Source organism: Homarus americanus, unplaced genomic scaffold (genome assembly GCF_018991925.1).
Source record: "Homarus americanus isolate GMGI-L3 unplaced genomic scaffold, GMGI_Hamer_2.0 scaffold54332, whole genome shotgun sequence".
In the NCBI taxonomy this organism is placed as follows: domain Eukaryota; kingdom Metazoa; phylum Arthropoda; class Malacostraca; order Decapoda; family Nephropidae; genus Homarus; species Homarus americanus.
The window spans coordinates 902513-920432 of record NW_024744014.1 but is presented as its reverse complement, the minus strand read 5'-3'; the positions used below and the strand labels follow the sequence as shown (position 1 = coordinate 920432).

The window sequence follows — 17920 nt, the reverse complement described above, 5'->3', positions numbered from 1 at the left end:
GTTAGCAAAAAAGAGCTTTAACGCCGACCTAGCGGTTGCCATAAAATGAGATTCCTAGCTTCAATCTTTAAAATTTTCTTACCAATAAAGTAACCAAGGGGATGGGAGAGGTTCATGCTCAAGTGTCTCTTCTCATCGGTCCTAACAAGTATTTCATTCATCAATCCGTTATATTTTGGTGTATGACACCTACAGACAGTAGGTTGGTTGATAGTGGAGAGACTACTGTATTACTTTTAACTTACTTCTATCAATACAACAGTTTTCCCCATAACTTCCTGGCAAGAAAGAAAAAATCAAGTTTACCGTAATGTTTCAATGATGAATCCATATAATTTTTCAACATGAATATTTATTAAAATACTGTATACAGTACTGTATACAAAAAATATATAAAGCCATTTTTGACTATGGACACTGAACACAGCAAGGGCTGTTTTCATTAAATTTGGACGGATAGTTTTGAGATACAATTACAGTAGCACACATTTTGTACAGATTTCACAACAATTATAACGTAAGTACTGTACATATGAAGTTTCCATTGTGGATGTACATGAGAAATGAAGTAATATGAGTCATACCACATACTGTACTTATGGGTCCCTTACAAACTACAACACTAAAATGTATACTGTATACCTGAAAAAGTAAACAAGGTATTTATTTGTGCATACAATCATCACTGGTTATAAATAAGAACCCCCCCCCAAAAAAAAATAATAAAATAAAAATAGAGAAGTACAGTATACAGGTATTTGTGTAAATACTGTACAGTAATGGAATTAAGCATATGAGTGTGTATTTTTGTACCTACACATTCTTTTTATATAAACACTCACTCTGTGTGTGTTTGCATGTACTGTACTATAATACAGTATGTGTAAAGAAAGTTTCTTTACATGGACAATAATTTCATGAGTGTGTGATCATGTTTGATTACAAAATCTGGTACATAAAAAAAGAAAAAACAAAACAAAACTAGCTGTACAGTTACTAGTTTTTAAAAAGGGATGGATTTTAGTATACAGTATTTTATCCATATTTCAGTCATCCAAAATCAATCACTAAGTACTGTCTTTCTCAATCAAAAGCTTCAGCATAAATTTCAAATTGCAGTACCAGTAATTATAAAATCTTAACAGAATACAAAAATGATACCCAAAGGAAAAAATCAGGATCATTCACCATAAAAGAAAAATCCTTCAATTCCACTGAGGGATCATCCATTACTGTAATGTGTAAGTAAAAAACATACTACAGTATAGTACTGTACATGCTTACTTCAACACTGTACCCAGAAATCCCTCAAAAACTCTTATATCACTTTGGATGACGTTAACATATAGGTAGACACGTATTTCTTTTCATTACTGGATCAAATAATTTTAAAAATCAAGTAACAACCGGGACATGGAGGGCTGTACAGATGATCACTGGATACCACAAATGGAAAGACTGTGGATGGATTCACAAATGTAGTTACAGGCAAAACAATGATAACTAATGTTGAACACCCTCTCTCTCAGTGTCAATCAAATAAAAACTACCTGTAAATCTCTTAAAGAATTTACATGCTAAACATCAAAATATATTAAATATGCTTGTACAGTATGCATGTATAACACACAATAAACTGCAAATATAAAAAAAAAAGGTTTGATTACAGTACTGTACTATAAATTGTTTTCTTGAAATTTTTTTTTGACACATTGTCCACTGAATTTTTTCACAATACTGTACAGTATAGGGAAAGGTTACAAAACCTTTTAAGAACTGTGATATATTTCATGACAAGAAATGTGAGAACCTTTCTCTCTCTCTCAACTGTATGGCCTACACTAGCAAACACTGTACAGTACTGTACTGTACAACTGAAAATCAAGAAGGGGAGAGATAACAGAAAAAGTTCTTAACACCTCCAGAAAAACAAAGAAAAAATGGAATACAAAATCTCTGGCTGATGTAGGTCAAGCCTGAGGGCCAATAGTTTCTTTACACAGTTGGTAAAACCAGTTAAAATTATTTATTACTACATAAACTAGTAAGTTAGAACAACAAATATTTATCTACAGACGAAGCTGCATTGCTAATGCAATCTCCCCATTCCATTGGATGTATAAATACTGTAGTTTCAGTCAGTGAGTAACAGGAGGTGCTTATTATCTCCAAATTATCAAAGGCCATCCACATATAAAACAAGACACTCACTAAACTGGTAAAGCAAATAGAATTAGTTTAACTGGAGATACTGTCCTCTCATACTGTGGATCTAACCAATATACAACTAGTGAAAGAGAGAGAAACCTTCATACATATACAAACACATAGATTACTTCCATTCATGTGATAATTATGATTAGGCAAATGGAAGACAAGTTTTCTGGAAAATAAGAATGACAATATAAATGTCATTTTACCTAAATTAGACTAATATGTATTGTTGAGATTATAAAAGTTTTACAATTAGGAGAGTACAAACATTATATTATCATTATTATCCTCATATATACTGTGCTGTACTAATGTATACATTATAGTTACACACACACACCAGGTAAAGTTTCTCTCAAAACCCTTTAGCTGTGGGAGACTTAACAAGAATCATGTTAAAATGCTTGATGCAGTTTGTGTAGAAATACCAAGAGGTCATATATACAAACACAGCATACTTTTATATACATCACTTACATGATAATAAAATACTACACAACTTATTTGAATGATATAAAACTGCAGAAAATTCATATAGCTGACTGCGTGAATATATATAGCATATAAAAATGTAAATATCAATTTAAGTATATATGTATGTATGTATGTATGTACTTCAGCAGAATAAAAAAAAAATAATGAACCAATATTTTGGTTAAGGTAAAAGCCAAAGTGGATACTATCAATTCTTATAACACCTGGACCAGGGTTAGTCACAGCAGCCAAAGTTAAACCCATTGCTGAAGGAGAACAACATTACTAAGAGGTCTATGAACACAGTTAAGAGTACACCAAGCAGGTAACAAGAACAAAGCTTTGGTGACACACACTTTATGACAGCAGACATGTGCCAAGGAGTGCAGGAAAAGACAAAACTAAAAACCACAAAAAGGAGAACTACATAACGAGGTACATTTAACCCTTCAAATACTGTACCAGCTTAGCCCAATTCTCCCCTTTCCTCCAGTACCAGGCAGTAGCTAGTGATTTTTAAATGCAATGCTAAATACCACAAATCCATAGTTGGCTCATGTACAGTACATTTAATGTTTTGCATGCATAAATTTTAATACATGTACTCACTACAGTAACACACAGCTGGGAATGTGAAGTTGTCTCTGGGAGGTGGTCATAGTGTATTATTAAGATACAGGTACTGGTAAGCTCTGGGATGCCTTACATGCTAAGACTTCTGGGAATATTGTACTGGTTGTTGTGGAAGTGACAAAGACATGCTAAACTTATGAGGGGAGGTATTTGGACTTTTTATAATGCTAATCTCACCCATGTGTTACTGGAATTGGCTTTGTTAGTAACATTGTATTAATTAGAGAAGTGCTGCAAGTGAAGAATTGTCTTTACTGATACAGTATACAAAAGAATGCCTTCATTATGTTAGTGTTTAAGAATGAGCATAGAGTTATTTATGTTATAAGTAAGTATCATTTAATCTACTATTTCAGATAGCAGAATCTCTTTGATCTGATGACTTTGTGCTAAAGGGGTGTCAAAATTCTCTGAATGAGTCAGCCAAAATTTTCACCCCAAAGCTGATGTAACTTAAGCTATTGTGTAACCACTGCAACACTTTGTTATACATAAAATATATGATTAAGATGATACTATTGCAAATTAGATCAAATATTTTAGATATGTAGAATTTTTCAGACATTTTAGTTCCAATTCCATATTTTGTTAGATTAATGTGTATGTATATCTTGACATTTCAGATATTATCCATATCATGAATTTAAAACAGTCACATTAAAGAGATTCCACTTATTTTCAAATCTGCTTTTGCTGTTAATAGCAACTTTGAAAATAAATATCTTTAGCATTAATCCATGTTCTTAGCTGAGACCAAAGTTAGATCCTGCCGCACTTTAATGCTTAACCGATCATTTTAGCAGATGCATCAGACCTTGCACCCGGTGTAGTGGGTCGCGAGGCTGTGAATGAGCTCATTGTCTCCATCTGAAATATAGGAATATCCATGGATGATGAACATTATAATATCTTATTATTCATCAGGGAGATTCAATTCATTCCTTCAACTAAATCAATGGAGATTCATAAATCTTTACAAGACCAACACTAACAATACTGAACTTGTATGGAACACATGAAAATATCTTATCCCGAGCAAGAACTGCCGCTCCACACTAAATACCAATACTAGACAAATGTTAACTAATATTCCACAAAACTCTCCAACACACTGACAAGCATTTCTCTATGATCTTTAAACTTTTCACAAAACAAGTTGCGCAAATTTGCAACATATTCAAAGACAATTTTTTTCTAATCTAACATATTTCTCTTCAATTGTGGGTGCTTATATTAAAATATATATTACAGATAAAAATAAATGTCAACTTGTGTTAGTAGACAAATAATAAAAGATAAACTGCTGAATGCTTGACTTAAAACTAAATACTGTTTCTAAAAGAATTGCCTTAAAGTTGCCTGTGTAAAAATTATTACAGTACAGTATAGCACTAACAGAGTTGTTCAATATTCCAAAAAAAGTGCAATAGTCTCTACAGGAAGCCAGTCGTAGATGCATTCTTCTATGGTAAGGAAAATGCATCATTAATCTCATATTATTGCCAACATTTTTAAGTGAGGAGCTACCATCACACCAAAGACTTCCGTCATGCAAACCAAATATGACATTGATTTAGCAACAGTAAAGTATATAAAGTGAGTGAAATAATCCATCAAATATTTAATCATTAAAGGGTTACACAGAATAAGTACTAGGCCCAAATGGCTAAAACTATGAAGTTAAGTATGTCAGCCTCTAGACTTTATAATCCATCTGTGTGGAAATAGTAGAACGTGCCCCTGGAGTGGTGGGGCGTGAGCTGTACCCCATGGTGCTCATTGTGTCCATCTGTAAAGGGTGCAGTAAGATTAAGGCAGTGCTAGATATATTATTAGTGAAATACATTGTCTACTGAGATCATGATTCCTCAAAACACATTTCAGATTAATAATTACACTATGATAGAAAATTTACTGTACAATATTCGTAACACCAACATACATTAATCCAATTTGCCACTCAAATATTATTAATAAAATTAATAAATAAAAAATACTATGACAATAATATATTAAACATCATTCCAATTTTGTTGTTAAGAGAAATCACATATATCTGTGAGAAATATGAAAAGATACCGTCAAGAACTAAAGAACTATCATCGGCATTACTATAATTTCAAAGTACAGTACAGCCTGTAATAAGGAATCATAACTCAGTGAGATTTACAGGAAGGTCACCAATTGAGTAAATAGTTTAAATTTCCCTTCCAGGAAGGGACACTCATTCATTCATTTTTAGACAGATATGGATCATAAATGAAAGCTCAGCATCAAATCCCTTTTCATAATAATCTGGTTTGAATAACTTTGCACAGACAGCAGTTCTATGGGTTGAAACCCCAGACCTCCAATGAAAAAATCCTATAAAACTGAATTTAATCTTGTTTTGGAGGGAAGCAAAAAAGAAACACACCTTATGCTTCCCCTGACCATGTAGTCCCATGAGGTGAAGACATAATATGGTAGTGTCTTCTCTGAAGGATGCCAGCCTCATCTTATTTATACATTGTCCAAAAGATCTCATCTCCCCTCAATTGAACCACATACAGTATAAAAATTAAACCATTATCCAGCTATCACCATTTGGAGGTTTCTGCCCTGACATCACTATTACCAAAGCAGCTACACCCAACAAGTTCTCCCTGGGAAAACAAACACTGGATGACATTGGTATCATGAACAATTCCACTCAAGGATGAACTCCTGTGGAAAATACTTCAATACAAGAGACTGAAAGGTAATGTTCTATTTGATTAGTTCTGACCAGCTGGCTTTCAAATCTTCTTGTGGAGCATGAAGTAAGGCCTAAAGACCATATACAGTACATGCTGATTTGATAACCCCAAGGTGAGATTCTCGGTATAAACAACTGACAGAGAAGTTTGTTGGAATTCCAAACCAAAACTCTTACATGGCCAAGGCCAGATGACCTACATAGACCATTGGGCTTACCTATAATTACCTCACTAGCTAGCCAGCCACAGACAGACACACTTGCACACCTACAGTATGTGTCTAACAACACCAAAACACTTAGCTGTCTGCCAGGTAAGAGGAGTAGCTTGTTTGCTCAGTTCAAAGTGTGACTGTAATCTAGAGTTGTTTTTACAGACAGGAAGCTTTTATTGCTTATTTAGCAAACCTATGAACAGATCTGGGTGGTACTGATTATGGTTGACAGCAACATTTTCAGTATTCTATGTTATGATGTCTCTGTACCTTATGTTTCATTTGGGATATTATTATGATGGTAAAGGATAATAGAATTTTGTTATTAATAGTTTTTAGATCACAATTCCAAGTTGGAGCCCTGGGGTCTGGCTTGTTAACCTGTAGACTTGTTGGCTACACAGAGTTGCTTCATTCAAATTTAATTATGACATACAATATTCCATTGTCTTAAAATTCCCACACATAACAAGCAACACAACACACATAACATAGTAAAAATGTGCAAAGCTTTAAAAGTCCCAGTTTTAAGTAAATGATAAATGTGAAGCTCCAATCCCATAAGAAATTCACAATGTGACAGTACAGTATCTTCCATGCTTCATGCTTAATAAAATCACCATAGTGCACTGATAACATTCTAATAAAGAGCACCTTTACTAACACTGTATGCAAAAGTAAGCATGGGACACATGTTGCTGGGGTTCTCTTTTCAAAAAATCAGAAATAATTACTCATCAGCATGACCATTTCACTTACAGTGGAAGTTGATGTACTGGATACACATTGACAGAAAACTATACAGGCTGTCTATTATATTTTTCATTACAATTTATAATTAAAGAAAAATACATAATTATGCATACAGTATAAGATTTGGAGGCACAGTTTATTTACAGAAAATATGAGTGGATACTTCCAAAGGAAAATAAAGTTTTTGAATTAATGCAAAAAGAATGGAAATATGGATGAACAGCTGGACACACAATGTTGTACAGTCTCGTTCAAGATTCTTTGAACACTGCTGTAGACAGCTGGTAACTCAAGGCCGTTTGTTTACTATAATAAGTAGTAAAAATTATGAATAAATGTAAAAGTCATCGGTGATTGGTTACTTAGTTCCCTGTTGCTTAATTTAATGGTTGGGTTTTGTTGTTTCGTATTATATTACACTACGTACTATAGTAAACAAACGGCCTTGAGTTGCCAGCTGTCTTCAGCAGTGTTCGAAGAATCTTGAAAGAGACTGTACCATCATATTGTGAGCAATTTTAAGGGCATAAAATGATGAAGAGTTACAAGAGAAAACAGTACAGTAATGTGCTTTCAATCAATTTACTAAAGAAGATGACATGCATAAGTTACATTTCAATTAAAAAAACAAAAGTGAAAAGCTGAGTTTGTTTTGTCTTACCTTTACTCGAGCAACATCCTCAAGTCTGGTGACTTCACACAACTCATGGTAGAAGGAATGCACCACCAACCAAGCATACACATTGCCCAGGATGAAAATTATCCAAAACAGGCACATGAGAATGTGGTAGCTAAACACCAGATCATTGACAATTGATGCGTAGATGATGATAAGTGAACGCCAGATGGTGAAGATCGCCATACACCAAATCCACGGCTCCAAACGCATTTCCATTTCCTAGTGAGAGGATACATGATTAGATATTTTGCAGATACTGTGTACATTTACTGTACTGTATGTCGAGGAGTTGAGAGGCGTCTTGAGAACATCCGAGAGAAAAAAAAAGTGGTACAGTATTAATTTGAAGCCAGCATGAAGGTGTGGCTGTTCTAAGCCATAGTAAAAGGTCCCTGATGACTGGAAAATGGCTTATGCGGGTCCTATATTCAAGAAGGGTGACCGTCACTCCACAAATAATTATAGACCAGTGAGCCTGACCAACATAGTAAACAAAGTACTGGAGAGCATTGTAAGAGATGTCATGATGGAACATCTACTACGAAACAACCTTGTAAAGGATTGCCAACATGGTTATGCCAGGAAGGTTCTGCTTAACACAATTACTCAAGGTTCTAGATGTTTGGACTCAAATTCTAGAACAAGGCAGAAATATCGACAATATATACCTAGATTTTGCCAAGGGTTTTGACAGCGTACCCCATGAAAGGCTGAGAATCAAACTGGAAGGGTACAGGATTCAGGAAAGTGTCCTAGCGTGGATAGACTTTCTGCATGACCGCAAACAGCGTGGTACTACCGCCTGGGAAGATATTGGAAGCATAATGTATTGTCTAATGGTAGACCCTGCTGCCATATGGCATCACAAAAATTGTGACGAAGTCCCATGTTGCTGATCTGACTTCTGCCTCATTTACACACAATTGCAGGGTCTCAATTGTTTCTCTTACTATTGACAACATAACATGAATATATCATTTCTCACTATTAATTTTTTTATTAATTTGTGGACCTATATTATTATTATTATCATTATTATATATTTTTATTTAATATTTTTTATAATTTTTATTAAAAATTATTTTTATTTATAATTTTATTATTATTATTATTATTATATTTTCGCCCCCGGGCCCTATGGTGTGGGTCATTGACCTGTGCCCTGGTGGGTTAATCCCATAAAAAAAAAAGTACAAAGTCGTCACTTGTACCTGTGACTAGTGGGGTACCACAGGGCAGTATATTGGGCCAGTTGTTGTTTGTCTGCATCATTAATGACATGCCAGAAGCTATACACTCCTTCATACAAATGTTTGTAGACAATGCCAAGTTAATTAGGGAGCTGCAGAAAGATCTCTATGAGCTTCAAGAATGGTCGAGGAAATGGCTGCTAAGAGTCAATGTCACAAAGTGCAAAAGGATGCACCTGGGATGCACCAACAGTAAGGAGGCATATCACATGTCCCAACAGGATAAAGAGATTGCATTAATTGACACCGAATGTGAAAAGGACCTGGGTGTGTATGTCGACAATGAACTTAAGTTTTCAGGCCATTGTGAGATGAAGGTGAATCAAGCAATGAAACTAGTAGGTCTTATAAGATATCTGGATGGTCCGTAGCTTGTCACGATCTTCAAGAACGAGGTGCTTCCCCATCTGGTCCCGAGGTATGCTAGAGACTGTCATTAAATGTCCAAAGGAACCACCAGACTGGTGCCTACTCTACAAAATCTCATTTCCCAGAGACATTGGAGCGCCTCCAACTACCTAGCTTGTACTACAGACGAGTGAGGGACAACCTAATCGAAGTGTATAAACATCTCAGAGGGCACCAATCGGTCAAATGTACATACTTGGAGCTGCCCCGCAAGGGGTCACAGCTCAAGGTTGAAGAAGCCACAAGTCTGGAAAACTGTGAGGGCAAACTTTTTTGGAGTGAGAATTGTGAACTCTTGGAACAATCTGCCAGATAAAGTTGTGATGGTACCATGTGCGAGCTCATTCAAGGCCAGACTTGACCAACATTGGAGCAGGTTCCAATATATTCAGGAGCCAGTGCATGCCCAGTACCTGCCAACAGTGCGTATCAGAGATGTGACCGACCGCCCAAGCGGCTAACGAGCCGATCAGTGGTGAAGAGGATAAATGTAAAAGTAATGTGAAATTAAAACTTCCCTAAGTTAAGATGAGTCTATATACTGTATATGAAGAAGACTTTAAAGATATTTATAGATGAAGTGTAGCAACATGGTCTGGACATGTGGACAGTGCAACAAATAGAAGACAGACCTTGAAATCCTCACAGGTAAAAATGTACAGTAGAGGTAGATTAAGGTTTAATTGTAGGATTATCTCTTTTTAGCATAACACAAGCTCACACAAATTAATATTTTGGGGGAAGTTATGTCATCAAACAAATAATATTTTCAATGTGCCTTATTTACTTATGGTATTTATGAAACACTCCATTTTTTTTATCTGGAGGCATCCATGTAAGACTGAAAGAATACAGTACAGTACAGTATTCTCTAGTCTGGGACTTTTGCTAGTTATGTGATGTTCATTTTTTATAAATACAGAATAGCACTCTTTTGTTTTCACCAGCATAAACATCATGATAAACAATCCTACCTTACGGAGTCCTTGTAACAGCATAACACTGGTCAAGATCATACACAGTCCCCCAAAGGCTGTGACACCACCAAACAACATCAACGAATACCGAACTGGGAAAGAAAAAAGAAGGAAAAAAAAATGGTTCAGTAATCAGCTGACTAATCACATGATTATTTAAAGCAATCCAGTTATTACTGTCAACAATGTGGTACAGTATCCAGATACCTACTGGCCAGAAACTCTTAGCGACCAGTCTGTTTCATTCAATAAAAGTCCTGTTCTGAAAAGCACAGGTACACCTACTTCCTGAATGTGGTACTGCATGAGTCACCCACCAGAGGGCCTTTGTTTTTATCTAGATGGTTCCATTTAAACCAGTGAACAATACTGTACAAGTTATCTACACACTGGCCCTACCCTTTGAATTGCAGTATATCTTTGTTATTTGGATAATTTATTTCAGAGATGAAGAAAAGCACTATCACTGCTTCAGTAAGTTCCTTGACAGACACTGAGAAGAGAAAGAGGAAGGAGCTCAGTAGTGAACAATAGGGAAGCATTATACAATAGCTCAAGCTTGGTACCTGTACACCCAGGGCAAATATTTCACGAGTTTAATACAGGACAGTATTGTAAAGTTAACCGAGTGATATTTTATAAAAGAAAAATGATCTGTCTTAGTCTTATTCTGATTGTGAAAGAAGTAAGGCCATGCATGAGTAGACAAAGTGTTTAATTATTTAAAACTTTAGAAACTAGACAAAGTTATGTGAGAATGTTACAAGACTCTGAAGGTGCTCGCATTGACTTTGATAAAGAAGCATTTGTGGGATTTGCTTCCAAAAGAGTAAACATGGAAAGAAAATCATCCCAAAACTATTGCAATGAAAGTGGATCACCCATTTAAGATTTAGTTGTGATGGAGAAGCTAATTCATGAGTCAGTCTAAGATGTAAAAGGTCTATACTGTACTATGGTTTACAACTTGTGGCTATATGGTCCTCACGGGTCACCCAGTAAAGACACAGCACTGTACAGGTATTGCTAAAATTAAGTAAGATCACAGAATTACTTTTCAGGCTACCAAAAAATATGATCTTAGCTACAGAAAAAGGTTTCCAACTGAAGCCAGGTGTAAGGCTGCATGTGTGTGGTATACCGGTATGACTGTTCACTACAGTACATTACAGGTATAGAAAATGTGAAAGTAGGAAAGAATGCTGTGTTTGCATTTGTTAAACATTCTGGAAGGATATACTGTACTATACTGTACTTGGTGTATAGTTCTTTAATGGAAAATGATGTACAGGTATTGAACCAAGTGAAAATATAGAAATCACCCAATCAATAATAAATAAAAAAAAATTCATTATCTTACCATGTGGACTGCCAGAGTAAACAAAGTCATATGAGAAGAGATAAAAGCCATAATGACTGGAACCTGGGGCAGCAAGGGACAAGGCATAGATGTCAAACACACCAGTCACAATAGCAAACAATCCTTGAATCTGTGAATACCAAATAATACACATAATGTACTGTACCAGGTATCTCACTTGTGGTTAATATTTACAAGACACTGAAAAAAAGGCAAAACAAAAACAAGTTGTAACATAATAAATAAAACCAATATTTTTAACGACTCTGATTACCTAACATTACAGTCACACTGTAACTAGAAATCTACGAAGTAAGATGATCTGATAATTAAATCTTTAATAACAATATTCAGTTCAAGAATTGTATAATGAACGAGACATCTTCCTAAACAATTTTAACTTAAAAAATTAATTATTCAATTCATATAACAAAATAATGTTGACAATCCTGTTCCTGCCAGACATTAGATTAAATAAACAATTTACATTATTACTTACAATTGAATATGTGGCAGCGATGAGAGACCCACGCTGAACATTGGTGATGAAAGCATTAGGGAGAATGGGAATAGATAGGCCAGTTTTGGTATGGAGTGTTTCAGTGAGGGTTGCCACTGACCGAATAGTTGTTGCATGGGAGACCCTTGATAACCGTGAGGTTGTTGATAATCCACCTATACTGCCAGCTATTGATAAGCGAGGCATTCTAAAAAACACAAGGCAGCAAATTATGACCCTACAGTGGCAACTATATTTCATGTGCTACAGTATTATTTTCAGTCCACAGCTGCAATAATCTATGTATTAACTCTCTCAAATTAACAGTTAATATTGGACTACTGTACAGTGTGCTACATTATTCTAACTGTAACAAATTCTCCATGATAACACTGAATACCTTCTGTTAAAGATGCTTGAAGATTAAAGCACTGCTAACAAATTCTAAATGTCCTACTTAAGTACTAAATAATAGCTAGTAAATGTTAGTAAATTAATAATAAAAAAAGAATATGTACAATCACTAAAAAAGTGATGAATGATGATAAGGATGAAGAGGATTAAAATGACATGATACAGTGTTAACATGCCATGACAAAGTGACACCAAGATCCTACTTCATAACTGAGTAGTGATCAAACAACTCTGTATAACCAGCAACTCTAAGGATTGAATTCCTAGGCCTATGGTCCTGAACCGTGTGCCTGTGAACTAAAAATTAATAAATGAGAACATTAGATTATCCTTCTCAGAGCCACTTTCAACCTTCAAGGAAGCACTAGAACAAGTTGGAAAACTCTTAATACTTTTGAATAAAGCATCCCAGAGAGCAACATTTGGTTAACCAAGGTCTTTCAAAGTATTCTTTTCAAGCTCCAATTCACCTGCTGAACCCTAAACTATCACCAGGAATTCCACCATTTACTTATGCAGGATTCAGTATTACTTCCCGACCCCCATCAGATTTTTTAACATGGAAAATCCTTGGGTAAAATTACTTGGCCTCAAAGTTGAATTACGTTACATTAAATATTTTAGCCACGTAATCCCACCAGAGTGTGATCCAACTACTGTAATAAGTGTTGAAGGCTGGTTCCAAAAGACTCAACCCAACTTAACAACCAGAAGACAACGTTCTTGCTCCAAGTTAATTCCACTTCATACTGTAACCAATTACCGGGTAAGTCCTTAAAGTAATAATAAATTTTTCTCCTTTCAGGGACAACCATGTCTAAATTAGAAACCTTCCAACCATTAGGGATAATAAATTTAAAGCCTTCACTAATCTGGTTGAACCTGTACAGTACTGTACTGTACTATGTTCCAATTAGAAGAGAATCCTTGGAAGGAAATTCACACTACAAGTGCACGTTAACAAACATCTTGTTATAACTGATGGAGAAAATAAACAGCGGTCAGTACTGTATCCCTAAGACAGCTACCTCCTGAGGGAAGCAATCCCCAAGGTAAAAGGCCTTGAAGTATCAACTTGTACAAAAAAGCCACTGTGGAGTGGAGGGGTGAACTAGATTTTATAAAAAAATAGAACAAGTAACCACTAAAACAACTTATATTTACTTCCAGTGCGCAGCCCAGTTCCAGATACTATAGCTGGCTTTTAAATCCCCTCAAGGATTCCAGAATGTCCATCATCAACCATAACAGAGCACATAATGAACAATAAAAGGTGTGAAGAAATATTATATCACTGTACAGATTATTTTACTTACCTTACCCATTATTTTACGTATCTACTGTACAAGTTTCTGACATAAACAGATATTTTCATCCAACACCAAACTTATTTTCATTTCATCACTAACCCTTTCAAGAGTTTACAGATTTTACATATTAAATAATGTATTAGTGGTAAATGTTTCACAAAACAAACAAGAAAGTCATATTCTTCAAATAGCTTCACTTTTTGTGGTTATTTTCTTATGTCTAATGTTAAATAACACATTATTGTACTGTATACGTAATGTACAGAGTGTTCAATACTTAACTCAACCCCACAGATGAGAATAAGAACAAGTTTATTGATGTACAGTAATCAAAATGTTAATGCAACCTTGTGTTTTTTGTTTCAGGTACTACCTTTACAGTACATATAACAAAAATATTGAAGATCACTACTATCAACAATTAATGTAAATGTACATCAGTTTACTGTACCTATGGCAATTATACTCAATAGGTTGTATTATCTAATGTATTGAACACCCAGTAAGATCCTCTGATTCTATCCCTCCACATACTGTACTGTAGTTTATAACCTGGCTACAGTAATTAAAATTAAATGAACAATACAGTACAATAAAAAAAGAGGCAAAAGCCAAATAATTAGCTGCCAACATTAATTACCATATTAAAATTTAGAAAGCATAATAATTAAAATTTGCAAAGCCATGGAGCATCATGCAAAGCAAAACAGAAAAAATGCTGGATTAGCCAAGACAGTGAGATTTTAATTACAATCTGGCATGGGGGACAGGTTCCCCCAAGTAGTTCACTTCCAATCTGTGCTGCGACATAATGCACAGTGTTGAGGTGTGCTGAGCCAAGTGTCTGGAGAACCACTGACGGCTGTATACACACAAGAGCAGTCATCATTGTAGCAAAAAATAAAAATAAAATATTCATGCAAAATAAAAAAGTACTGTATTTTCTAGCAAAATATTTCAAGGGCCTAACTATAAAAATATGCCTACTGTACTATAAAAGAACTAAAGAAGTACAAGATACAGTAACTCAAAAAAGTTACAGAAATTACAGTATCAGTCTACAGTACAGATCATTAGCTGCAATAATACTGTACTGTACTACAGTACAGTGCATACTTCAGTACTGTACAGTATATAAAAAAGCAAAACATGCTTTTGTAAATGCTACAATGTACTGTACCTGTATACAAATTCAAAAGGTATCTGAACACAAATAATAGGATTATAATTAATTTGGATGATTTTGATGATAACTTTAAAAAGATAAACGGGGGTTTGTAAGACTGACTGAAGCAGTAACTGTAAAAGTTAAATTCAGGATCTGTCACCATGGATTTAGGTTTTGACAATTTCAGTCGTTCAGAAGCTAGATGAACAAGTGTGGGAGCCAGCTCCCACACTTGAATGGGTTTATTAAATGCATTTCCAAGGCTTCTCACACCAGTCGTACACATCATTAGAATGACTGAGAAAATGGCTCATTGTCTTATTATGAAATATTTGTGTAAAATTTTTATCAATTCCACACAGCTTATACCAAGGCGCTTCTCAGCTCATTCCATGTTTTTTTTTTAAATGTACCTAGCCTGGATGTGTTCTGCACACAGTACTGTACAATAAACTGTATTATAGGATACTAAAATCATAATTTTTTTTTTATGATATATGGTAGCTTATTAACAAGTTTAAATATTCTCCATAAAAACATTAAATTACGCATTTTAAACAGCTTCAAGTACTGTATGATACAGTTTTAATATTGAGCAAAATATATAAATAACTACAGTAGTACTGAAGTATAAATTTCCATAAAAATGACCTTAATACTGTTGAAATAGTTTACAAATTTAACCCAGGCTAACACTGGTCAATGTATATTTTGCCACTTATAAATATTTTTTTCCAAAACGGACTTCAAAAGAATTATTCTTTATGACCTTTATTCTATAAACTTATGCTCTTGATATTACTCCACAAGAATAAAACTCCTAAGGTGGGATCCATTTTTCATATCTTGGTAAATGTATCGGAAACAAACCAAAACATCCTGTGAGCCATTACTGTACAGTACTGTATTTTAGATCCATCAACTAATACAGTATCTATCAAACTTCTGTTGGTTATAATGCCCCTCTATACACAGTACTGTAGAGTATGATGACAGCCCCCAAGAGTACAACGAATGACAGTAGTATGATGCTTCTGCTCCCTAAATGCGATGAATTAACACCTAGAATGTGATGTCTCAACCTTTTTAATGTGATGACTGATTCTCTTGCGCTTGATGACTTTGTATTCAGGGGGTTAAGTCACCATACTTAAGAGGTTACTATCAGGTCTAAATGCAATGTAAAACTTGACACTAAGAGTGAACCTAACAGTGTGTTTGATGGTGATGTTCTCAAAAGATCAGTCCTGAATTAAGCAACATTACCAGTATTAATACAGTAAAGTAAGAAATTAACACACACACGCCACATACTGAAGGTTAGGAACACCTGTATAAATATAATCAAGAGCAGCTCCACTAAATATAATCAGTGGTGACGAGCAATGAATTGGAATTGAACTTTGGCACAGTGGCTAGTTTATTGTGCACCATCATATTCATCCTGCGAGTGGAAGGACAAAGGGGTGAAGATAAATTAAAGTGTGGTGGTACAGCGGTAATGAATGTACAGTATCTCTCACCAATATGAGCCCGGACACATGTGAGAGGTGTTATCCAGTGTGACCCTACCATACATCACAGGTCCCAGACTCCAGTTTCCTCTTGTATTAGCACTGGATAGACCAATCATTTGAACAGCTAGTTAGCTGATAAGTGGTGGGAAAAATGTACGGTAGATTGTTTAATTGGGAGTTTATTACTTAAATACACAGGAGCCCAGGTTAGGTCATTTTAGGTCATTTGCGTGGGAAATGTCATAGAAGTGTCTTAAACTTGTCTAACTATAGGAAAAACACATTGCTCAACTCGAGCGCCATATTGGTCGAGAATGCAAATTAACTGTTCTGTTCATTCTCTCTTCCATTTTTGTTTTCAGTTCTATGCAAATAGTATCTCCAAATCCTAGGTCAATTCCATAAGTTATTTGTGTTTTTTTTTCTATTTACCCAGTCTGACAACTGCTTTTTATTAAGAAAAAGTAAAATTGCATTTGTTGCCACCATGCAATTCCTAACCTAACCTTGCTTCGGTTTGTGGCAACAAGTGCAACAACACAAAAAAGTGTAACTCAAAAGACGATATTTATTAAAATGACAAAAGGTGCACACTTAACTAGGGTGGAGGATGTGGGTATTCCCAAGACAGGAAAATTTTCGAATTTCTACACTAGGTAGTTTAGATGAATAAGAAAGGTAAAGTACTACCAAAATCAAATACATATAACATTATTTTTCCAATTAATTTGGTATGTCATTCCCGTAGGGTCAAGATTCGAGTGATTTGAATGCGTCACAACAAACAGAAATAATATCAAACAGACTACAAGTGGTGACTACATAATAAATACATCACGTTTTACCTGAAGATTCAAAATTATGTTAAAAGGTAGAATTAAGTTATCCTGAAGGGTAAACAACACAGGTGAAGGCAGGTGTGGCTCAGGTACACCAGACACACACTCCACGGAAATGACTCGGGGCCAATACTGAAAACTTGTGTCCTGTAGGTGTATTTACTTCTTTATTTTATTTTGGTAAGCCATCTAATATGTATCGTATACTTATATATAACTTAAATTTGGCAAAACGAATAAATAATTTGATTAGTTTTTAATTGTTTTTAATAATTTCTAATTTGTTTTCTGGAACGGCCCTGACCTCCTAGTTCTTCACCTGCCCGCAAGATGTCACTGTATTCATTCACTAAACAACAACACCATTAGTTTCCAACAAATGAAATATATAGAGGAGTTTATATATATTACTTCAACTTAATTTGTTAATACATTTTCTACAACAAAAATCATTTCTGAATTAGATTTATAAA

At 34.9% G+C, this 17920-nt stretch overlaps 1 protein-coding gene across 3 annotated transcripts; it reads right to left on the bottom strand.

The window, feature by feature from the left end:
• Positions 1 to 332: 332 nt before the first annotated feature.
• LOC121877593 lies at positions 333 to 17591 on the bottom strand. Of its 3 annotated transcripts, none has more exons than XM_042383387.1 (7): positions 17454 to 17591; positions 14675 to 14785; positions 12200 to 12407; positions 11701 to 11830; positions 10338 to 10432; positions 7688 to 7924; positions 333 to 5110 (listed from the first exon to the last, which is right to left on the bottom strand). In XM_042383387.1, the coding sequence occupies exons 2-7, from the start codon at positions 14731 to 14733 to the stop codon at positions 5018 to 5020; spliced, it is 822 nt and encodes a 273-aa protein (XP_042239321.1). In that variant the 5' UTR covers positions 14734 to 14785; positions 17454 to 17591; the 3' UTR covers positions 333 to 5017. The 3 variants fall into 3 exon arrangements, with proteins under 3 accessions (XP_042239321.1, XP_042239322.1, XP_042239324.1); XM_042383388.1 differs by having other exon boundaries at positions 333 to 4188; XM_042383390.1 differs by lacking the exon at positions 14675 to 14785 and having other exon boundaries at positions 17454 to 17585.
• Between the last annotated feature and the right edge of the window lie 329 nt (positions 17592 to 17920).